The 25,145-nt window shown below is 42.5% G+C and overlaps 1 protein-coding gene across 2 annotated transcripts in view; it reads right to left on the bottom strand.

The window, feature by feature from the left end:
* Positions 1-25,145, bottom strand: part of Jak1 (Janus kinase 1) — a 113,553-nt gene that overhangs the window by 19,457 nt on the left and 68,951 nt on the right. For both annotated transcript variants that reach the window (XM_050136122.1, XM_050136121.1), the window contains 9 exons: positions 24,367-24,448; positions 21,940-22,138; positions 19,275-19,398; positions 14,588-14,741; positions 12,437-12,600; positions 10,475-10,814; positions 8,614-8,799; positions 4,912-5,069; positions 2,649-2,772 (listed from right to left, as the gene is read on the bottom strand). In XM_050136122.1, the coding sequence (XP_049992079.1) occupies positions 2,649-2,772; positions 4,912-5,069; positions 8,614-8,799; positions 10,475-10,814; positions 12,437-12,600; positions 14,588-14,741; positions 19,275-19,398; positions 21,940-22,138; positions 24,367-24,372 (1,455 nt within the window). In that variant the 5' untranslated portion in view covers positions 24,373-24,448. The remainder of the gene's footprint in view (positions 1-2,648; positions 2,773-4,911; positions 5,070-8,613; positions 8,800-10,474; positions 10,815-12,436; positions 12,601-14,587; positions 14,742-19,274; positions 19,399-21,939; positions 22,139-24,366; positions 24,449-25,145) is intronic.

Genomic DNA, 25,145 nt, shown 5'->3' with positions numbered 1-25,145 from the left:
GGAGTTACTATATTAGCATACAGAGATCTTATAGCTGCAGAAGAGTTGTTACATCTTACAGAAATGGCATATGAGATGAAGGCCATGAAAATGTCATAGGACTGTTGAATATTTTAAGAAAACTCGACACATTTTAGAATACCAGTTGGCAGTTGGTTTGTTTTTTTTTTGTTTGTTTTTTTTGTTTTTTTTTGAGACAGGGTTTCTCCATAGCTTTTTGGTTCCTGTCCTGGAACTAGCTCTTCAAGACCAGGCTGGCCTTGAACTCACAGAAATCCACCTGCCTCTGCTCCCGAGTGCTGGGATTAAAGGCATGTGCCACCACCGCTCGGCTTAGAATACCAGTTGTTGAAAGCTGATCCCTAAATGGCTATCTGTGCCATGTCCTCTCAGGCTCACAGAACATGATGGAAGAAGGGGCCGAAAAAATATAAGAGGAGGAAGGAGGGATGCAGTGTTACAGAACCCCTTTTTCCTGGCACAACACGACCACTGCATGTGAACTAGGCTAGCTGGTTAACATCTTATCGTGGAGGAGGGATTAGGAGACTCCATCCTTCTGAGCATACGAACACAGTTAACAGCTGCTGGGGATGGAAGGGGCATTGTATTCCATGATATAGATACTAATACAGTATAGCTATGTGGTATAGCTTCGTGGTATAGCTACTAATGCCTATGATCCTATAAGCAATCCTAGTTAAGATCAGTTGGTCATCCAAATAAAGACAAGACAATGGAAGAAGGACTTTCTGAGAAGAGGAAAGAGATTGGTCAGAGTTGGAGGTGGCAAGAGAGAAAGAAAGGGTTGGTTATAAAGGGTAAATATGATCAAAATATGCATACATGAAAATATAAACTCATTATTATGTATAGTATATGCTAACTTTAGAAGAAGATAAAAGCCTTAGCACATCCTAAAGATTATCCTATACTGTGTATGGAGTAAGAATTCTGGTTGCTAAAAATCACCTAGCACACCATGAACCAGCCCAGAGCTGGTGTCTGGCTGTCCATCCAGTCCACAATCCCACAAAAAGAGTCTGAGCAGCTTTCTTCCATGGGATCTTCTTTTACAAATAAAGATATCAAGAATTTAGGTCAGAAAGATCTCCTTATGGTATAAAGTGGGAAAGGATATTTAAAATACCAATGTCGGCAAGGTTACTTATCCATAAAAATCTATGCAATGGGATAGCACCACCTCTATCATATGGCCTCTGTCAGCTTTAACCAACTGCATGTATGTAAAATGTTGGATGAAATAGACAATCCTCTTTATGACTTGTTTCTTTTCCCACGGTAACTTGACCACGGCTGTGTTACTCAGACACTGAATTAGGCTGACTCTACCTCAGGAGGTGGGGCTATCTTACACAGACATCCATTCTATTAAACTTCCTCCAAAGATTGAAGAGAAATGAAAACAGGCATCCTGTGAAGGTAACAAGCCTGACAAATTCTGAGCTCCATTCAGCCCTAAGGCCCAGCTGTTCAGGAATACTCCTGCAGCGTTATCCAGGACGCCTGGCAGCATTGGGTTCCTTATGTGACTTCCTCCTTCCACTCTTCACAGAGCCCAATACTAGGGTTCTCTGGTACTTCTTTCCTGTGTCTGATTTCTACCATATGCTAATGCCTGGCCTCCATCTAGTAGGCTCTACCCTCTCATTTTTCCAGTCTAGGTGAGTCTCACTATTCCTGGTAGACTTAATGTAGACTAACACTGTAAAACTCACTATCTTCATCAGGCATGGTGGTACACACACGTTTAATTCCAGCACTCAGGAGGTAGAGGTCACCAATCTCCACAAGTTCAAGGCCAACCTGGACAGTGAGAACTACATAAAGGTATTCTTGTAACAAAAAAAAAATAAACAAGCAATAAAATAAATCAACCCAAAATAAATACTCTTAACTAATCACCCTCATTATTCTCTAAGATACTCCACTTAGCATTTTAAAAAGCTGCATGACTAGCAAAGACACTCGAGAGATCATGAGGCAGCAATCTTAAAACCACACATCATCTTCATTTCTCACTTTATTCTTGGCTTGAACCACATCTGGATGTTTATGTAGCAGACACCTTGGGACAGCAATTTATGTTAAAATGACCAAAGCTACTGCTGGGGAAAAGAGGCCATGTTGATAAGGTGGCTTTCTGACACTAGTCTACATATACCAGAGAATGCCACAGGCAAACACAGTTGTATGTCTGATGATCCTGCCACTGGGTATAAAGTAAGCCACTCTTGATAATTATGCTAAAATTCACCTGTGCGTGATGGGAGGCAATTATCTGGTCATGTTCCACCTTCCAAAGCTATAGCCCTTCTGCCAAGAGATGGCAGAAGAGAAGGAAAAGAGGGTGGAAAGCAGGAAAGAGAGAAGGAAGAAGGGAAAAAGAAAGAAAAGAGGAGAGACAAGAAGGAGGAAGGAAGGGATAGAGGGAGGGAGATTGGCCATAAGGAAAGATACGAGGTCTTGGCTACTGAGTGTCCTATCAGACAGGACATTCTTTCCAGATTACCAGGGACTTGCTCATAGACCCAGGTGTTCTTCTCTGCCATAGCTCCTGGGCTGGGTAGCAATGAACAGACACCTTGTGGCTGCATCTCTTGGCCCACTCCTGTGTCTTGACTAACCTCAGATTTTTCAAAGCAGGTGACAGTCATGAGGATGTTGTCGAAGTCTGTGCAGCTCCACCTCAGCACGTACATCCCCTCCTCACTCCCTTCTTGCCGCAGTTTATTGATGGCATATTCTGTGCTGGAGAGAGAAAGTGGGCAAGAGACAAAGGCTCACACCACAGCACTTCAAATACCAGCAACATCTACTTCATGCACTAGTGCAAATTTCCAGTCCCATATTGTTACCTGCCTGGACCTTAAAGTCCTCTCTGACAAGGCATGAAGCATTTGACAATATGGAGGAACTTGAGACACCCTGAATATCCAATACCTAGAAAAGAACTCACCTACTTCATCCCAAGACATAGAGACCTGCCTGATTATCCCTAAGTTCTACAAAGACACTATCTCCATGTCTCACCAGAAGAGCATCTCGTAATACTGGTGAGTGAAGGTTGCCAAGGATACAGCACCAGGAGTCCCATGCTGGGCCTCTCCAGCCCCTCATTCTAACTGAAAAAGGAGCCTCATTGAGGAGGGCAGTTTGGTCCACTTTGTTTACTGCTGTGTCCTCAGTGACCCCAACAGGCCTGGCTCACAGTAAGTGCTTAATCAGTAATAAGCTGAATAAATACCTCAGTGATGAGCAAAAGAGCATTAGAGGAGAACAGGTCTTATACTCCTTTGCATTCCACAATGCAGAGAGTCATGATGTGCAGAGGGCACAGAACACTGGCTAAATGGTTACCAGTGCTTGGTAAACATGATGACAAGTGTTGGTGAAAGAGAACTGGTGTGGTCAGTGTGCTTTAGAAAAGCAGAGACTTGCCGAGCAGTGGTGGCACAAGCCTTTAATCTCAGCACTTGGGAGGCAAAGGTAGGTGGATCTCTGAGTTCAAGGCCAGCCTGGTTTACAGAGTGAGTTCGAGGACAGCCAAGGCTACATAGAGAAACCCTATCTTAGAAACCAACCCCCCTCCTACACATACAAAAATAAAGAAGAAAAACAGAGACTTCAAGAACTTTCCAACTGTGCCATATGATCATACCCTTGCTCATGTTGATCTCTCACCTGGAACACATAGCTGTCTCCTCTTTGAGACCTGGGAAGCTATCATTCACTCTTCAGTGCTTAATCTTATATGAATGCTACCTACTCCCAAGTAGTAGATTTCAGCCTCCCACAAACACGCAACATTTATTCCTTCACGTGCACTCAATGTCCTTGCTGTACAAGCCGAAATAGCTGTAAGCAATGCAGACATGGTTCTGCCTTTAGGAGGCTCATTCTCTGGGAAGAAAGGCAAGTCAAACAGGAAACATGGACATAAACTAAACATCGGTGGTAAGGAGGTAACGAACACCACTGAAGGAAAGCAAAGCAGAACACATTATTCAGGGATGAGGCACAGGGAGGGTTCTGAATGTTGTCACTTTATATAAGTGATTAGAGAAGACTTCTCAGACAAGGCAGGAGCCAACACCTGGAGGAAGGGAGGAAGGGAGGGCTGTGGAGACCCTAGAGCAGTGGTTCTCAACCTGTGGATCCTGACTCATTTGGGAGTTCACATATCAGATATTTACATTTTGATTTATAACAGTAGCAAAATTACAGTTATGAAGTATCAACAAAATAATTTTATGGCTGGGGGTCACCATAAACATGAGTAACTGTATTAAAGGGTTGTAGCATTAGGAAGGTTAAAACCACTGCCCTAGAGGAAGGGCATTCTACACATGGAGAAAAGCCAGTGCCAATGTCTGAAGGCTCAACTGAAACTGGAGCACCAGAGAAAAATGCTTTCAGGGTGGCCAACTCCTCGTTCTGCAGTGCATGTGCCTATCTCCCAAGGCTGTGAGTTCTTTCAGTGACCACACACACCAAACTACCTGTCTCTCGGGTAATCAAGATGAGAAGAAGGGGGAAAGCAATGGAATACAGATGAAGACAATTCCTAAGATTTAAAGATCTGCATCCTGTCTCCTTTGAAATGCTCAGTATTGGACAGGATAAGAGGAGTTGGCTATGGAGAAGTGAAGAGGTTGAACTATGAAAAGCAGATACCAAATTAAGGGAGTAGTTGGGCCATGGCAGAAAATGACAGGAAGCGCTGATAGAAGATCAGTGAGCAAAGAAGGTGCCTCCAAGCACTAGCCTCTGGCCAACTGCCCCAGTCTCAACAACAGGCACCTGTGGAGCTATGGGAACTAGACGGTCTACCTCTAAAACCTAGGCTCTTTTCACACCAAAGGTCATTAAGAGCATTCTGGAACTAACCAGATTGGTCCATGACAGCCATTCTGTATATTGTGGACGATCAGTGGGGGAGCCACATCAGTGCAGAGAAAATGGTGGGCATCTGCTGTAAGCCGGAAGTAGCCATCTATCAGGGACACAAAGGACAAGGCCTCCTCGTGAGAAGAGAGCTTCAGTTCCTGGAGAGAGAAGACATAGCACAGTTACATCACTATTCTGATGTGGCTCGCACCTACAGACACTTTTGAAAAGCCAATTTTAAAGCAGGGCCCACCTGGCATACAAAGGCCTTCATTTCCTGACAGCAGAAACCTGAGCATGAGAGGTGTGTGGGAGATGCAGAGAACTGATAATCAAAGCAAGACTTGGCAACCTGTTGGTGTTCTGCTCTCGGGAAGGACCAGCAGCCAAGTACTGCCTGCTCAAAGAGTGGAGATACAGAGAGCAAGAATGTTCTCAGGTGGGAGGAGGGCACACCAGTGAATCATAAGCTCTGCAGCCTGCCTCTTCAGCTTTAGAGCATCTCCATTTGCCACTGGGCTCAAACACAGTCAACTCACTGTTTTTAATGGGTCAAAATGGTCAACTAGTGTTTAACCAAGGATCAGTGTGTCCTTAACAGGTTACTTAACCTCTCCATGCCTCTGTAAAATAGGGAATACCACCACCACAGAGTTGACATGGTAATTAAAACAGCTGGCACTTGTCAGGGACTTAGAGGAGGAAACATCCGGCACAATCTCGGTGCTGGTGTTGGTGAAGTTACAAGAGACAGGTATTTCTAGAGTCTTTCCTTGTTATAGCTCCCTTTGCAGCACAGTAGCCTGGCAGAAACAGAGGCCTGAGTGCCTAGGGTGAACTCTGCCTTCAATATGGGAGCACTAACTGGGTGCCAGATGTGAATGGCAGCTCAGATAGGATGGAGCTGCTCATAAAATGAAAACCCCACTTACTGCTTTTCTTCCTTTGTTGTTACAAGGGTTACCACAGTGAATAAGCAGACCACTGGCCTGCTGTCATTACCACTCCCACCCCCTCAGATTCCCTGGGGGACGGTAACTCCTTAGAAGCCCTAACAACACTGGCAGAAAGTGTGGCCTACAGCCAGGCAGTCTCAGACAAATCCTGCCACTTTCTCAGTATGAAGTACAAGTCCCTATGGCTCTCCATTGTGGTCTCAGGTCCCCTATTTGAAACTGAGCTGATACCCTACATCTTACAATTCTTCTAAAGCAATGCTTCTCAACCTTCCTAATGCTGTGGTGACTCCCAACCATAAAATCATTTTCATTGCTATTTTCTAACTATAATTTTGCTACCTTTATGAATCATAACATCTGATATGCAGATGGTCTTAGGCAACCCCTGTGAAAGGGTTCTTCAACCTCCAAAGGAGTCATGACCCACAAGTTGAGAATCATTTTTCTAAAGACTCAACGCAGGCTCCTCACTACAACCTACAACCCATGCTAGGGATCAGTAATATGCTTCTCCCTCCTTTTCCCACTTTCCACCAACATGTTTCCACCAACATCTCTCAACATTCTATTTCTCTCTTTACTTTTTAAATTTTTATTGGATTTATGTGTGTGCGCAGGAACACATGCATGCCGCAGTGCACATGTGGTGGTCAGAGGACATCGTTCTCGAGTCGGTTCTCTCCTACCCGTATGTGGCTCCTGGGGACTGAACTCAGCGCATCATCAGGCTTGGTGGCTAAGTGTCTATACCTGCTGAACCATCTCACCAGTCATTCACTTTAGCTACATTTTTTTTTATCCGGATAAAGTTATTTGTTTTAATGTCCAAAAACAGGGAAGGTAGACTAAGAAAATGAAAGCCACTCACAATCTTAGCACAAACAAATGGCTGTGAAGATGGAACATTTGGTCTAAGGGCATGTACACATGGATGCTACCCTCCAAAAACTTGGTAAAGTACATCAGTACTAGCTTATAGATCAATATTTACATTCTGTTTTTATTCCATTTACAGAGCTTGTTTCTTCTTTTAACAGTTTGGTTATGTAATATTCTACTACTTGTGTGAACTCACCATTTTCCCAGCCTTCTTTCTGCACACCTAGAGTGTCAGCAGCATTTGACACTGTAAATACTGCTGAACTGAACACTTACTTACAAGCCACTGTCTGCATCTCACATGGTTTCTGGAAAACATGTTCCTTGGGTTCCTAAACAGGGACCCACTGGAGTATTTTCAAGGTTTTTGCATCTGTTGTCAAACTGCTTTCCAGAAGGCTCTCAGAAAGGCAGCTTCTAGAGATGAGAATGTGACTCTGTGTGTCCTGAGCTCACCACACTCTACCTTTGAGTGGTGCATTATCTTTTTGACATTGTTTTAGACAAAACAAGGTATTTCCCTGGTGCTGACGCCCTTCACTTTGTAAGTGAGCCTGTCACACTAGCCTGTCCTCAATACGTGGTATCAGGGGTGACTTCCCACAACAAAAACATGTTTATCTGGCAGAGTTACCACTTTCCCTGCCAAACTGTGCTGCTTGTCTAGGCTGTGTCCTCAAAGGAGGTGACATTCTCCCTGCTGCCCGAGAGTCCCTGGGTGTGCCTGACACCCTGATGGGGCTGTTCTGTGGCCTGCCACTTGCCTGAAGTCTAATCATGTGTCAAGTGTGGCTTCCAACTATTTCATCTCAGATGACCCACCCAGCTCAGCAAAGGAGCAGACTTGCAGCCTCCATCTTTTTCTTTTAAAACTAGAGATTAATTTATGGTTTACATTATGAGATAGATGGGAGATAAACCAGAGTCTACAGTAATAAACTTTAGGAACAGACCTATAACACACAAGAGTGGCCCATACAGCAGAAAGACCAGAAAACAGAATAAAGGGAAGAGGCCAGGTGTTGGATCCGGCTCTCCTGTGAGGTCTAGTGTATGAGCAGGGCAAGTAGGGACCTTGGTCCTTGTGGACTCCCCTCTCCTTACCCCGTATTGCTCCTTGTCCAGTGTGCTGAGAAGGCGGGAAATTGGTATTTCCTGGGTTTGAGAATGTTGGTCTGGTTGTGCAGTGGATCAGGCTCTTAAGAGACTTTTGGGAGGTGGAGACTGGGAGGCATTAGATTGGCAGAAGCAATCTAACGGAAGAATTCAGGTACCAGTCCTGGGACAGGGTCACCACACAGCAGGCTTTTGTCTAGGAGAGACCTCCATGCATCTTTGTATGCCACACCAACATGGTACAATAAATAAAGGGCTAATTTAACTACTTTTCTTTCATAGCCACATTTGTGTGTGTGTTTGCATGTGCCTTAAGTGTTCATGTGCCCACAGAGACCAGAAAAAGACATCAGATTTCCCAGAGCTGGTTTTGAATCACAGGACATGAATGCTGCGGTCCAAACTAGGGTCTTTTAAAAGAATAGCAATTGCTCTTAACAGCTGAGCCATCTCTCTGGTCCACTGTTCACTGATTTTTATTAACTAAATGTTGACACTGAGATACCTTTAGGTGGTTAAAAACCCTAAAGCAGGTGGGCATCTGCAAGAACTAAACACAGTACTGGGATGTGCCAGCATAACTCTGAAGCAGACACTGACAGACCCTAGCAATGGGACTTCTGGTTTAAAAGGAACCTTTAAGTGGGGATGGAAGTCTGGAAATCATGTGTCACAGAACATCCTCAGCAGTGTGTGTGTCTCTCTCTCATCATCACATCTAGACTGAGCAGCTCCTAAGCAGGCTTACCATGTTTCTGTTGTCCTGCTTGTTAATGCTGACCACAGACTCCTTTATTACAATGTGGGTGATTTCAGGGAAATAGGAAAAATTGTTCCAATCTTCCCGGAGTTTATTTTTCTCCTCATCCTTCTTCTGTTTATGTTCCAGTTTTTTCCGCTTCAGTTTATTTTTTTCCTTTTCAACAGGAACAACCTGATAAGATAACAAAAGTGACACGATTTAGTTGGCTTTCTCATTTTCTGTTGGTAAACGGTCAGTGCTTCCAACAATTTTGTAAAGAGCCAAGGCCCAGGGAAGAGAAAGTCAGCATACCTAAAGTCAGAGCAGCTCCGAGAACCACTGGCTTATAAACAAATGATGGAGCCCTACCAGAGACTCTTGGATTTCATTCTCCAATAATCACCCAATCTACAACATGCATGTTGATGCTGGAGGGGACATAATGGGCATGTACCAACCACAGACGGAGAGTGTGCTTCGGCACAGGCAGAGAACAGATTTTCCCAAACACGAATGGGAAAAAACCCAAGTTCCTCCTGCCACCTATGTTTTGACTTTGTAATAGTGAAGCTTTTCAAGAGATGGTATGAGTCCGTATGTCAACAACTGATGCACCGAAGAACATAGCTGCATGAGTTTATCTAGTTGACTAGCATGAGCTCTGCAGAACAGATTCCACCTTAACTTCCTGTCTGTTCCGGTTACTTAACTAGTCAAGTCATCTCTGAGTCACCATTCCCCCAGCCATAAAATATCAACTTTTAATCTTCATGAGATGCCTATCTAAACTTTAACTACTATGCAGAAAGCCCTTCATAATTTGGTATTGTTATTTTAGCAAGAAAATAGTCAGGGAGAAAAAAATGAATCTTACATTTAATATTATTACTTGTAGTAATTACTATATAGTTACAGCAATTCAGTCAACAGTTATTACCAATCAGGTTCTGTGCTTATATGCCATTTAGTTCTCTCAACAACAGTAACTGCAGTCAGCCCACTGATTTCAAGGGTTCTATATCCACCAATTCTGTGTACACAGATTCAACAGCCAATGACCAAAATGTCAGGCCTGTAATGTTGTGTCTGAACCACATGCACTCTTTTCTTGCCACCATTCCATAAAGAGTACAATATAACTATTTACATAGTATTTACATAATATTAGGTATTCTATGGCAATCTAGATATAATAAATGTATATAGAAGACTAATGTATAGGTTGCATAAAAATACTATATCATTAGCTCTGAGACATGAGCATCGACAGATTTAGGTGCCTGCACAGAATCATGAGATAATATCTGCCTCTAGGTACTAAGGAACAACTTAACAGATGAGTCCTATGTACCTATATGGGTACAATAACCCCCCTAAAGTCATATAACCATAGGGAGTGGAGCTGGAATTTGAACGTGTCTCCTTAGGTTTAAACTCGTGTTATTGCCTCATTTGACAAAGACAAACAGCTTTGGATACAGTTCAGCAGTAGAGCACTTGCCTAAACATGTGATTTGATTCCAGCACTGTAATGATAATAAGCAAAAGTGGGGCAGGGGTATGTAGCACACTCCAGGACCTTGAGTCAATCAATACCCAGTACAACAAAACAAACACCTCAATAAAGCTTCATAATACAAACGCAATTATTTATTTTGTGAAGCCAAAAGCCTGCCAAGGCTCAGTTCTTGCCTCAACTATGCCACAGTTAGGATGTGAGGGATGAGTAATACATGGCCTTCAGCCCAGCTGATTCAATTTAGCCTACAGGGTGAGGTCATACAAACAGGTGATTCTGACAGGCTCAATAGCACACTCCAGTGACACAGGATCTTTTTTTCTTTATCAGATACCCACAGCCACTTACATTTGGTTTTTGCCGCCACTGGATTCCAAGATTTCCAGTCACCATGACTTCATAGAGAACATTGCCACTGTCATTCGAATGGAACCGACTCAATTCATTTTCTGATGAAATCAGTAGCATAGAAGTCTCAAATATTTCAGCTCCATAATGTTTTGTCAAAGTTTCCAAGGTAGCCAGGTATTTCACCTTCAGGTCATGTGTGGACACACTACTGTCACAGATGGTCTTGTTATTAAATTCCTTCAGGAAATCCTTGAAAACATTATTTATTCTCATCCTGGTAAGAAGGTTCCTCTGTCTGATGGATTTATTCAACGTTTCTGGAATATATCGCTTATAGCTAAGAGAAAATTTAAAAAAATATATATACAAATTAGCAAAGAATGATTATAAATATGCCTCTATGACTTTCCTTGTATGTACAGGCAAATGAGAAAACAGGATCTAATCCCAAAGGACCACAGATGTTAACAATTACAAAGAGATAGACACAGGCTGGAGAGAAGGCTCAGTGGTTAACTCTGCTCAGTGATGTGGGATTCCCTTCTGTTGTAAATATGTTTTAGTACTATTGGTAGGGCAGAATCAGAACAGAGATATAGAGAAAAAGTAGGTGGAGTCAAAGAGATACCATATAGCTGCTGAAGGAGACAGATGCCAGAAATTTACACAGTAAGCCACAGCCTTGTGGCGATACACAGAGTAATAGAAATGGGTTGATTTAAGAGTTAGTTAATAAGAAGCCTAAGCTAATAGACAAACCAGTGTTTTAATTAATACAGTTTCTGTGTGATTATTTTGGGTCTGGGTAGCCAAGAAATCAAAGAGCAGTCTCCGCCTACAGCTCAGTGGTTATCACTGCTCTTCCAGAGGACCCAGGTTCAATTCCCAGCACCCACATAGTGGCTCACAACTTCTGTAATTCCATTGCTAGGGGACACAACACCCTCACACAGACATACATGCAGGCAATGTACCAATGTACATAAAATAAAAATAATGAAAAAAGAGATAGAAACAGAAGTAACTTCATGAGATGTATACTACCATCATAAACAATATAGCCACAAAGAACCATCCCTTCATATTGGAAGGGTACAGTTGAAGGGTAGCCCTTCTTTTATGGTACTTGGGATGAACCTAGGGGCTCACACTGCTAGGCAAGAGACTCTAGCACTGAGCTATATTTCTTGCAAATAACCTCTTAAAACTTGAATTGTTCTTTTTGTTGTTGTTCTAGTTTTATTTGAGACAGTGTCTCACTATGTAGCCTTGGTTGCCATGGAACTTGCTATAGAGACCAGGCTGGCCTCAAACTCACAGAGATGCCTTTGTCCTTGCCTCCCAGGTGCTGGGACTAAAGGCATGTACCACCATGCCCGGCTGGGATTGTCTTTTATGGCTCACTGGTAAGAGAAATGGCAATTCAATTTCACAGATGGGCTGAAATTACATAGACTGAATATTAATCTCAAACTACATCTTAATACAATTTTCTATAACTAATAACTGACCATCCTTCACATCAGAGGTACCAGCTCCCAGGCCACAGAGTACAGGCTATAGAAGGCAGCCCCGACAGACAGCAATGCCACCATGGGAAAGACAGGGAGCATGGAGAGCACGCAGGTCACCAATCTGCCTGGACACTTCACTCTAGTTCATGTTTCTGAGATTACTTGCTAGCATAAAAAAAAATTAGGCCACAATTTTAAGTATGCTACTTTGTACAAATATCCAAAGATTTGAATCATGTTGAAAGATGAATGAGCACATGTAAAATAACATTACAGCTAGGTGATGTGGAACATGTCTGTAATATCAGTACTTGGGAGGCTGAGGTAGGAAGATCATGAGTTTGAGGCCAGCTTGGACTAGATAAAGCAAGGCTCTGCTTCAAAACTAATGAGCCAAATCAGTAACCTGACTCCACTATCCACTCGGGCTAGCAGGAAGGCTTACCTGATGTCTTTAGGAAGTTCTGGCAACTGCATTTTCTTCATCATGGCATAGTGTGAAATGGCCAGGACAGCCATCCCCAGGCACTCATTCTCAATGTCATGTCCATCCTGCTCTGTCTTGGGGTCCCGAATGGGAGCCAGGCATTTGATCAAATCATACTGTCCCTTAGGGGCAGAGAAGAGAAAAAAATGAGCCACCACTTAAGCTTTCTGAGCCACCCATGCTGACCTGGAGAGGATCAAGATGGCCAAAATGTCGCACAGCAAAGAAAGGAATCAGAGTGTCTCTGATATCAAGGCTGTGTCCACTGAAATGGGGCATAAAGCAGTTAAGAGTATGTTCTCCCTAGATTACATCATTCATTCATTCATTCATTCATTCAGCGAGGATTTACTGAGTGCTTGTCAAGGTGCTGGTGAAGACCACGAATTCACAAAGCCCTGTTATGGGGCTTTCTATGTAAACAATGCCTAGACATAGGCATTAGGTCTGAACTGAATCAGACCAAGACAAACGACCCTGGGCTGACAGCATTAACTTCATAAACATGTACTAGCCAGCCTAGTATAGGGACTGTGTGTATGGAGCTGGGCTTGCGGAAAGGGGAAAAAGTCACACTCCACAGTACATCATTACCACAAACCATCAGTTTGCTCCACACGTGTTATTTGCATTTTCAGGACAGAAAAGTGACAACATAATACACTATCTCACAGATGGGGGAAAGTGTAGCCTTCCACAAACCAATGGGGACTTTAAAAACAAGACTAAAAACCAGTACCCACAACTAGCCTTGTTCAGTGCAATGGCGAGCCAGTACAGGCTCCCATTTACTAACTCCTAACCTCCCTGCTAGACGTGTGAGGCACTACTCTACTACCTTAGTCCTCACAACAGCCCTGTTAGAGTGCTGATAGGGGAGAAATCGAATCATGAGCAAGACATTCTCCTAGGCACTAGAGATTTAGGAGTGGAGAAGCTATATTTCTGACCTCATTGGAGGGACCATTCTGAAAAAGAAAAAGAGGAGTCACTAATATTAGGTGCTTACAAAAAAGTAAATTCAAACAGAAGAGTGGCAATGGGAACTGGGGGCTGAGAGAAAGCCTGATCCTGACTCCAGGGCACCTTCCCATAACACTGCAACAGCTCTACCAACTCTCTGCTAGGTACTCCCATGCCCAGGAAGGTGAACATTCCAGCTACTCTGTCTGGGTGAGGTGGGTCTGGAAGAGAGGTTTCTACTGAGACACTTTTATGTTTCATGTTTTGTTTTATTTTGTTTTGGGGGGTAGGGATGCTGAAGTTCCCCCTCTGTCCACAATAGGACTTTTTCCTTTCAGGTAAAGAAAGGTCACTGGCCGGTACCACAAAGTTTTGAGAAATAACAAGGATCTATGCTAACAATGCTTGAGGAGCAGAAAAAATTTGAACCTGAGATCTTGGGTAGAGAACTGAGAGCCTGTGACTGTCTGTGAACATTCTACACAACTAACTCAACAAACCCTATGCTGAGAAGCTGATTTTCCTGAAGGTGAGATTCTAAAGCAAGGATGACACCATCTTTAAGCAGGGCAGTCTTCCTCTCTTCGTGAGTTCTTCCTAGTCAATCCTCTCCATAGTCTATCACTAAAGTCTGTTCCTTTAAGGCAGATTCTCACTGAGTAGCTCAGGCTAACCTCAGACTCACATGTGAGTCTTTAAAGTGCTGGAGTTACAGGTGTCAGATCCCATACCTGGCTCCCATGATTTCTTATGCAGTATCTATGTATCATTTACAAATTCAGTGTTTCTTGTCTGGCTTGAGTATACATCATCCAAGTACCCAGTGTCTTGGCAAATATAACTGCATGAAGCAAACAGGACAGATATACCCAGTAAATAATGTTACATAAATGAATTGAGATAAGGCCAGCAAAGTGACAGAACACAGGGGAAAGAAAAGTGCTTGGCCTGGAAAATCCAAAGCTGGAGCCAGCTCCTTGGCTAATATACTACCTTCCGCAGTCACCTGCCTTTCCCAATCACCTAGGCAAGAATATCATAGAACAGGCCATAAAGTGCCACTAAGTACAGCTGCACAGGGAATCTGAGCCCCACCTGGCCTCACTCTCCCCACAAACTGCAGGCCTCCTGGCTCAAGCTTCCTACCTGCGCAAACAAATACTCCAGTGAACTGGCATCAAGGAGTGGGGTTGCTTCTGGAACCTTCTTCTTCTCATATCCATTTTTTTGCTTCTTTGGAGAATGTCGCCATACAGACTGTTCATTGTCATTGGTTCCATGCCAGTTTGTAAAATAGAATCTAAAAGATAGTAAGAACAATGTCAACTGTGACAGGAGAGTCCCTGGACTGCTGGCCTGAGAGAGGCGTCTACCCAGTGCCCACACTGAAGCTGAACTGAGGAACTTGAAATGTACACAGCCTTGCTTGCATCTAGAACCCTCATCACCCTGAGCCAAAACCGTTCTTACTCTTCCAAGTGCACTGCCACAGTGCACCTCCAACACCTCCTCTGGGTCAGGAGGACAATGTCCTGGTAATCACAGGCAGCTCTTCTTACACCTGCTATCCCTGATACACCTCCCTAGGTAAACACACTTGATGGCTACAACTAGCTGCTACCCCACAGCTCTAGTCCTGCTTGGCTGTCCTGCCTCAACCTAAGACCTTTCCATTCTTGGTGGTACCATTTCTGAAATCAAGTTCTGTCCTATCTACAATCGACACTAACATGGTAGTCTTTCTCAGGTCCCAGATGGCTGTTATTAAATTGGGGTTTATTTTACAATGAGCAAGGCTTCAAAAGAGAAATAAGAAAACAGCAGCTGTGGTAACAGGACGGAAGTGAGCAGCACTTTGTACCTCTATACCACCTAATCTTCAGAGCAATACCCCCAGAGAGACTTCATTGCTTCCTTGTGCAGAGGAGGAAAACTGAAGTTACTGGAGCAAAGTGACCTAACACTCCAAGCCTGACTTACTACCACTTTGGCCTGTCACCTGTTAGGGAAACGCTTCTGAGCTGTGGGAGAATGGCTGAGCTACTCTTGCCCAGCTGCCTCCAGGCTACAAACTCAGCAGTTTAGGGCTCTCTCAAATAGGCCAATAAGTTTATAGAAAACCATGTTACTGAGAAGCAAAAACTCCCACCCTAGAGAGTTCCTCTTAGAGTCAAACCAAAAAAAAAGGGGGGGGGCAGAACAGGATACAGAGGGCTCTCAGGCGTAGTCTCTGCCCTCTGTGAGTTCCCTGCCCCACAATAATACAAAACAACAGGAAGTGGAACACGTGTCATAAGCAGAACTACACTGCAGCTTTCATAGTCCCCACATACTTCTCTTTTCCTCTATAAATATCTGCTAAGAGCTACATTTTAAAACTCAGTTATTTGTGATTCAATAAAATGCAAACATTTCATGGACCCCTGATGATACTGTGAGCAATTAATCCCATGTTTAATAGGTAACTTGCCCAGAATAAAAAGTTATCCTGGAATGCACACAACCTGCAGGCTACAGATTAAGCATTCCTGGCTCTAGAACACAGACTACCAGTAGGTACATGGGGGAGACAAGATATTTCTGAAAGAACAAGGCCAAGAAACAAGCAGGTACATCTAGAAACAGTGTGGACAAAGTGAGAGCTCCCTGGCAGCAGAGGCCACAACTGTCTTGCTCAGTACCAAGTCCCCAGAACCTATACTATAGCAGGTGCTATATATGTGCTTGACAGATAAACAGCAAATGATGAACAAACTCAAGGAGTAGAAATCAACATGGAAAGGATGGACACATTACTTTAAAGGTAAACATCAGTATTTTGTAGCTTTGGTGGTTGTGCACAGCTTATAATCTCTGTAGATCATGAAAGGAACTGGAAGACTGAGCTTTAGTGTTGTATACAGAAAAAAAACACAATCTGCACAAACTACACCAGGTCACCAAAGCAGATAAGAGATTATCCCCTTGGTTTCCATATATGTTCTAGGACACCAGATTTTTGTTACAGTAAGAGCACAGAAGGACCTGCCAGTGCAGTGGTGATTGCTTCTGTGGGCCCAGGCCTCACAGGAGGGACAGGGCACAGCAGAGAGTCAGTGAGGCACCACACTTCCATAAGCACCAAGTAAGGAGTGAATCACCTGGCCTGCTACAAGGTGCAACCCAGGCTCCAACTAAGGAGCATACGGGCCAGGTAAATTCTGTCCAGTGGTAGATAAAACCATGACAGAACCACAAGCATTCTGTTCAACATGGAAGATTCCCTGCAAGCTTCCTGAGAGGAGCACTGAGGACAGATACTCTGTGAACCAATCCAACGCTTCATCTAGGACCAAACATGTTTAAATTGGTAAGCAAGGTACCGTGCTGTATGCTCACAATTCCAGTATCTGGGAGGCTTCTGCAGGAAGACTGCAAATTCAAGGCTAGCCTAGGCAATTTGGCAAGCTACCACTGGGGAAAAATACAGTGGTGCTCAATTTATCAGCACAAATACTAAAACTGGAACAATACGAATATTAGCATAGACCTAGTGCAGGCATGGCATGCAAATCTGTGGAGTGTTCCATACTTAAAAATAAAAGATGATTACCAATATTAACAACTTTCTAATTACTAATAAGACTAGAAACAAGAACGTGTCACTATGCCTGGTTTTTTATGTATGTACTGGGTGGGGATACAAACTCAGGCCCTCACAAGCATTTTATTGACTGGGCCAACTCCAATATAACTACAAAATTCCCAAAATTATTAATTTACTGTAAAATAAAAAAAATTAACAAGCAACTTACTGAACTTATCATACATAAATCCTGATAATACAGTAACAGTTAAAACAGGGTGGGGAGTAAGTGCAGTGTTCTTATAGCCCATGCTCCTCTTCAGAATGATTAGCCAGATACACCTTGAAAGTTCCTTGCCAGATGGTGGTGGCACAACCTTTAATCCCAGCACTTGGGAGGCAGAGGCAGGAAGACCTCTGAGTTCAAGGCCAGCCTAGACTACAAAGTGAGTTCCAGGACAGTCAGAGCTACACAGAGAAACCCTGTCTCAAGAAAAAAAAAGAAGTTCCTAAGAAACAATACTAGAGATGACTACACATTCTAAGTTTACTTTTAAACACCACCTAATGAAAGTTTAAGTATCTACAGAATTTTATTGAAGTCAATGATTTTCACTTATAAGGGTTTTTTGAAAACAAAGAATACGAATGCCTTATATTAACACATATTATAAAATAACTATCAAATCATTAAGTAAAAACAGAAAACCATAATTAAAGTGCAAGAATATTTCCTAAAATAGACCCACGATGCCACTTAAACAGTCGCCAGTACTTGTTTCTTGCTGCATCTTCTTCAGTGGTTAGATCACCAGTGGTCAAGCTCTCTGTAGACTGTTCTAATGCAAATGTTTGAATTTAGGGTGGTATCTTTTTTCCAACTTCAAAGAGACTGTGGTAACAAGGCAACATCCTGTTGAAGCACACTGGCAGGTATAAAGTAAAGGTGACAGAACTAAAGCCTCTGTGCACTTCCTGGCAGCTAACACAAAGGGGACAGGTAAATGCAACCTGTCTTTCCAAAGGAAAAATGGGAGAGTATAGTCAGGTAAGATCAGGTTTTTTGAAAATGCCACATACTGCCATACTGGACTCTGACCTAAGCCTGGATGCCTACCAGGAAAGAATCAGAACTGAAGAACATGTTCCTGTCTAGACCCCCAGCTAAAGGTCTATCTCCAGTTTTGATCACAGAACCAGACCCCTGGCTGTGGGAAGTAAGATCAGAGTGAGAAAAACAAATCAAAGTACAGTGAGAAAGCTCAGCTGGAAGGACTAAAGAGTACCCTAAATCTGAGGTAAGAGGTACAGAGCTCTCCCACAAGGTGAGAGAACTTAGGTGAGTACCAGAAGAAGAGAATTCAGCCTCCCAGACTGGAATGGTACCTCACAACCAAAATGCAAAGGAGTTAGCAGCTGGGGTATTAGAGAGGTTCCTAAGATTCTAGAAGGTGCTTCCAGCATGGCTTGATATTTTCTTAGCATTTAAGCTAATCTACTGATTTAACCAGATGGATACAAATCAAGATCCTTTTCAAAAATGGCCCAGGCTACGTATAAGTTTCAAGGCTAACCACAGTTAACTTGTGCTTCACTGCTATCTAAAACACTTTCAGATCCACAATGGCTCCTGGATACACTGACAAAGGAAACAGTCTGCACTAACAAAGGCACCAATGGCCTATATGACCTTGGGACATTTAACAAAATTCGTGTCATGGGATAAAATAAAATGAAATTCATCAGAACAAAAAGCATAAAACCAACAAGAGTCAAGAGTCCTCAAGAGGACCATAGCATCGCTCCCGGAGAGTAACACTGGGAATTTATTTCTGTCACCTCCTCAGGTGGTATACAGAATCTTTCTTAGCCACAACCTTTAGTAGGAAGTATATTTTATAACTTTTCTTAGTGTGTGTATATATTACATACCTCACAAGTTTTAAAATTCAATGCGCTTAAGAATATATCTATTTCTTATTTCTTTCCCTCTATTTTTTTTTTCAAGTTCTGGTTATAATCCACTATGTTAAACTTATAACCATGATTCACCACGTGAAACACTTTCCTAGAGGCTTGGATTCTATACAAACACTTTAGACAATGTGGCAGAGGTGATCAAATTCACCTTAAATCACTCCAACATGGAAGATGTCCCTCTCATACCAAGCAAATACAAAAGTTACAAACTATAATGGCTAAGTGACTCAGGGCTTCTGGCCAAACACTAGCCTAGGCACCCACTGGCACCAGCTCTGTGTACCATACCTCATGCGGTAATGAAGCCGGAGAGACATCTTGTCATCCACAGTGATGTTGCGGTTCGGAGCATACCAGAGCTTGGCGCTCTCGTCATACAGGGCGAACAGGTTGTGACAGAGAGGAGAAATGTCTGGGGAGAAAGCACACCAGAAAGATGTAGGCACATACATTGGTCACCTTTCTCCAGAGACCAGCATATGCAAAGATAAGGAATTCTCTCATCCAGAAACAATCTAGGCCACCTCATCCTCTCAGGGCAGATGTAACTCTCAACTATGTCCACTTAGGGATTTTTCATCATACTAACCAAGAACCACAGTTCCTCAGGAGCATGTACTGTGGCCACTCGCCAACCAAATTAAAGCAATTTAAAAATAAAATTTGGTGACATTTCTCATTAAAAGGGTCTTACCAAATTCTGATTAAAATAAATAAAAGGGGCCATCTCAGAGTTACACAGATTCTACCTAATGTGCACCTTTTTTAAATCACAGCAAGGAAGAAACATCTGAGAAATGCAGGGATTCGTCAATCTTCATCCTATAATTTGTTTTCACAATTCTGACACCGTGATTACACATCATATACACAAATAAGTTCCTGGCTACCATACAAACCACATATTAGGATAAACAAAGTGATCTTGTCAGTGATTAAAATGTATTATCATTAATAATTTAATATACTTAAGTACTCTTTACAATATCATAAATGTATTTATTAGCATTAACTAGCAAGAAGATCCCTTTAAAAAGCTGGCAAAAATAGTGCTGTGCCTTCCCACTCCACTACTTGCTCTTTTAAAAACAGCCAGCACAGTGAGAAAGTCAGATTAGGAAGTGCCTTGATTCTGAACCCATCAGGAGATAGCACACACATGTATCCAAACAGAAGAATGAAGGAATATGAGTGCCAATGCCCAGTTGCCACTGTTATCTTCAGTCCTAACCAGATCTCAAGTTAAGAAATGCTAAAGTTAAATTAACATCTCCACTCCTGCCCTCATAAAAAGAGTGCTTCTCCTGAAACAACAGTGGCATTCCCAAGGCCTTCCTGACCCTCACAACAGCCTCTTTTCAGTGTGGACCCTGGGTTGAGAAGTTGCAGGCTCTTGGGCATCTCAAAGTCCTCTTCCATCACTTAAAAAAAAAAAAAAAAAAAAAAAAAGGTGTGGACTAGAAAGATAGCTCAGCAGGTAAAGTCACTTGCCGCCAAGCCAGATGACCTTACTTAGTTCAATCCCTGGAACACACATGGTCGAAGGAGAGAACCAACTCTTGCAAGTTATCTTCTGATCTCCACATGTGAGCTCATGTGAATGTGTGCGCACACACACACACACAAATGTAAAAAAAAAAAAAAGAAAAGAAAAAAGAAACAAAGAGGAAAGTCTTTCCTTTAGTTACTTCTAAGCACATCTTCCTTTGGAAACAAGAGCCAACATATTCTCTCCCATAGCATAAGTCTTTCCCCTTTTGTTGGTGTTCTGGTGTATAAAGCCCTTTAGACAGAAATACGTGTACTGGGAAGTAAATGGAGCCTCCAGACAAGCTGCATTACTAACAAGATCTTAAACTAGCTACAACATCCCCACAATGTTGCTCTCAAAGCAAAGGGCACAGGTATGGAATGGACCAGGCTCTACAATATCACTGCAAGTTACTTCATCACCATAAATAGTTACTACAATCCTTTCTAAGCAGCTTTATTGGAATACAATTTACAACTATAAAATCTACCTGTTTTAAGTGCTTATTCCAGTGAGTGTCAGTAAACTAAGTGGGTGAGATATGTGGCTGTTTCTATAGTTTTATGGTCTCACTTTCCATCTAAAATTAGGTAGGCAAACACTATGCACCTCCATGTTAGAAAGATTATGAATGGAGAATATTTTGTTAGGTGTTCTTCTTTCTTACCCTAGCAAGGTAACAGGTTAGCTCTAAGTAAAACAAAATTTATTAAGTTTCACGTTAGTATACAAGGGCCTCACCATGGCATTTATATATATATGTATTTTTGTAAATAAATCTTACTTTTATAAAGAGATGAACAGCCTTACTATCCTTTTCACAACCTAGTATGACCAAGCCACAGGGCAACCCTAAGATTCTCAGGTCAACCAGCACCCATGGGAAAACAGACCCAGATAACAGAATGATAGGCTTTAAATTTAAGGAGTCAGAATAATCACAACTACATTAGGGAACAGTGTTACTGATTTTACTTTCACATTTCCACTGGGTGCTTTACACAGCACCTCAACTAGTGCTGATGTTATTCAAATTACAGAGAAGATAATTGAGCTTTAGTTGGAAGTAATGGTTGAATGCCTGTGATTCTGGCAACCACTTGGATGTCAGAAGAAATACAGCTTTGAGGCCAGCCTGGGCTATGTACTCAGTTCTAGAACAGCCTAAACTATTGAATGAGCCTGCCCCCAAGACTGAGCCTCACCGAAGATTAGGGTCATTCCTTGGTATTCTATAGCTAGCTCGTTAATGATAAACAAGGGATAGTTCATGTCTCAGTGAGAAATAAAATCCAAGATTAGGAAATAAGGCAGAACTCTGACTTCCAGAACGCACACCTTGTTCTCAGCAGAAATAAAAGTCCACATGTGCTTCTGGATAGTGTAGCACTGCAGCCTCCCAGCCCTGCAGCCAGTACTCACTGCACTCCTGGGCAGCCCTGATGCACAGCTCCTCCGCGGTGTACTCTCCATTGCCCAGGCGGAGTGGCTCCCTATCCAACAGATAGAAGGTCACTTCCACTCCTGGCTCAGGGACCACCTGCTTCACCTCAGTCTTCTTGAAGCTCCTCATTTTAGCACAGAACGCCATGGCATTGCAGTCCTCTTTTATATTTAGATACTGTAGGGGAGGAAAGGAAGACGATGGAGTCATTCCATGGGCTGTTTGCTATGAAGAAAAGCAAGCAGGTATCTGTGGTGTTGGACGAGAACTGCTACCCTTTTCCATCCTGAATACCAAGTAGGTCAGGGATTACAAGAGATGAAACCACAGAAATGATAAATTATGCATGATAACTAAGCAATCAGACTATATTCACAACAAACAGAATAATCTTAGACATGATTTGGATGTTTTCTCTATTAGCATACTAGTTGTAGATAAAAACTAAGCTCTCATTTGGAGTCAATAGTATTAAAGGCTGATGATTAATTAGAATATTGCTGCCCCTGCTGAGATCACAGAACTTCTAAAATAACCTACAGAAAGAATCATAGTCTCTCCATTTCATGTCTATCCCTACAGAACAGAAGGCTTGGTGAGAACATGGGCCATGCTGAATCTGTGCTCATCTGAGGCCAGGTGTACGAAGTGACTACTACTATGTACTCTTATAAATCACATGGAAGGCCATCAAAGATAGGAGACAGGTCCCTATCACCTGAGGGAAGCAGGAGGACAGATATCTCACACAGGGCAAGACACACGAATAAATTCTTTGCCAAGAAAATCACTCACAGAGCCTTCAAAACAAGTGGTGCAGGACCAAAGGAGTCCCAGGCACTGAGCCTAGGGGAAGGCCAAAGGAGAAAAAGACCAAGGGGAACCCCACATATCCTTTAGCCCTTGCCCAACACCAATGACCTCCCAACCATTTTCCTGTCCTCAAACTATTTCCTTCCTGCCTGCCAATCTAAGCTTTGCTTGAGTTTCCAAGTATTATCTCTGCAAGAGAGATCAGATCCTCCACTAGTTGCCCAGTATCTGCAGACTAGTCTCAAATTGAAACAGCTCTTTATCTCCTGGTTAACTGGTCCCATCAACTCCTCTCCTCTCACTTCTAGCTGCTTAAAACTCAGGCCACTGGGTATCCCTGTCTCCCCACCCCCACCCATTCCACTCCCTGTGAGGTCTTCACATATGCTGACTCCTCCACTGAAACATACTCACCTCTTAGCTTTCATGGCAAAGTTCAGTCTTCTTCAGAACCAGTCCAGACTAGCACTTCCTCCAAGAAGGCTTCACTGAGTCTAGTTGTACCCTTATGCTGGAGGCCATCTCGCCTGTGTTACTAAACTTACCACACTAGTCACAAGGTATTATCGTCACTGTATGCATGCACCTGTCTGCTGTGAGTTCCCTGAGCACAGAGATGTACTCATCTTTGTATACCCAGTAAGAAGCACAGATTTGCATACAGTGGGCACTTGGGAGAAGATACAAGGATGTCCCAAACATGAAAAACCCTCAGCACCAAATCCATTTATTCGGTCTATTAGCTGTCATGATAATAGGAAGTAAGAAAATTTAAATAGGTCTCACTGTTACAAATCAAAGACATTCAATTTTAATTTATAATATCCAAAATAAATTTAAAAACCAGAATCTACTAGAAATCAGGCTGAAAGACGAAGCTAATGGCTCACCTTGCACTTCAGATAAGCAGACAAAGGCCCAGCACTTAGACCCTAACATTGAAAAACCAAGATAGAAACCAACAGTATTTTAAGTCTGCTTCACAACGTGAGACAAAACAAACAAAAAAACCTTTGCCTTAGAGATTCTTTGCAGACACAAAAGAAAAATTCAAAGACAGTTGCTCCTTAACTCTAAAGAAACAATTAAGTACCACACAAAACTGTCCATTTACAAGACATGGCCCACTGACAACTTCTGACAGGAGAAGGCCACTGTACAAGATGTCTCCTCAGCTGCTGAAAATGCAGACACCCAGCTACATGACCCAAAGTGAAGAACCTAAAAGGTTCATTAGGGTTCTCTGGGTAATGCACCCAGAAAAACAGACAATAAACTGTTAACAGTAGTGGCTATCCAGGAGAGGGTACAGAGAACTTTAACTTTACTTCCTGGAGCTTTTGGTGTGCAGGCACTGTTTAAGCCAGCATATACAAAACTGTGAATGAATAATATACAGATTTCCTTTTTGTAATTGGAGGACAGAGTATAGACAGTCCTATAGTCTGAAGATCACAGTTTAGTGCAATTGTGCAAACATAATCCCAACACTGGGTAGGCTGAGGCAGGAGGATCTCAAGTTCATAACCAGTCTGGGCCACAAAGTGAGGCCCTGACTCAAAAGAAAATAACCAGAAGGTAAATGTGTATACCTGCATTTATTCGGTTGTCCAATGTCCCCGAAAAGCAAACTGGATTTTCTTCTTTACTTTCCAAAGCCCATTCGGAGCTGATCTAAAGACAAAAAAAAAAAAAAAAAAAAAATTCAATCAATCAATCAACTCAGAAGTAATTAGGTTTGAAAATAAGAGGATACTTTCATTAAGGAAACAACAAAACCTACATAGGAAGGAAAATGCATTTGGAGGAAAAGAATAGGAACCAATTGAAAGAGACATTAAGAAGGCAAAGACAACATATAGGGTATAAAAATCAAAGATGTTTCATTGTTCCAAGAAAAGAAGCCAAAACTTTTGCTGCCTGATTTAGAGTATCCTGTCCTAAGAGCAGCTATCAATACCTCTCTCCTGACTCTATGACTGACAGTTCAGATGTCCAAAGGTGTTCATCCCTACAAAGTGTTTTTGGCAACAAGCAGTTACCTACTTATGGATTCACATTTGGCTTCTCTTTATTATTGAACACATTTTATCAGAATCTTCTTGAAGAAAAGTACAGCCCTGGACAGTACATGGCAGCAGAGATGAACTAGGAAGCAAGAGGTGAAATGGGCTAGCAGCCGTCCCCATCATCTTACATCATTACTATGGGAGACAGCATGAATAAAAACTCAAAAGCAAGAGTACCACAGGACCTCTTAAGTTCCTCTCACTCATTTGGTGACAGCTAGAAATAGTAAGATAGAACCCTTTCTGCAATGGTTGGGACTGTAGTAGACGTAATGATGGTGAGAGCTGGAGAGATAGTTCAG

Source organism: Alexandromys fortis, unplaced genomic scaffold, assembly GCF_014885135.2.
Source record: "Alexandromys fortis isolate MF-2015 unplaced genomic scaffold, M_Fortis_MF-2015_v1.1 scaffold_13, whole genome shotgun sequence".
Classification (NCBI taxonomy): Eukaryota; Metazoa; Chordata; class Mammalia; order Rodentia; family Cricetidae; genus Alexandromys; species Alexandromys fortis.
This window is presented reverse-complemented; position numbering and strand designations above follow the sequence as displayed.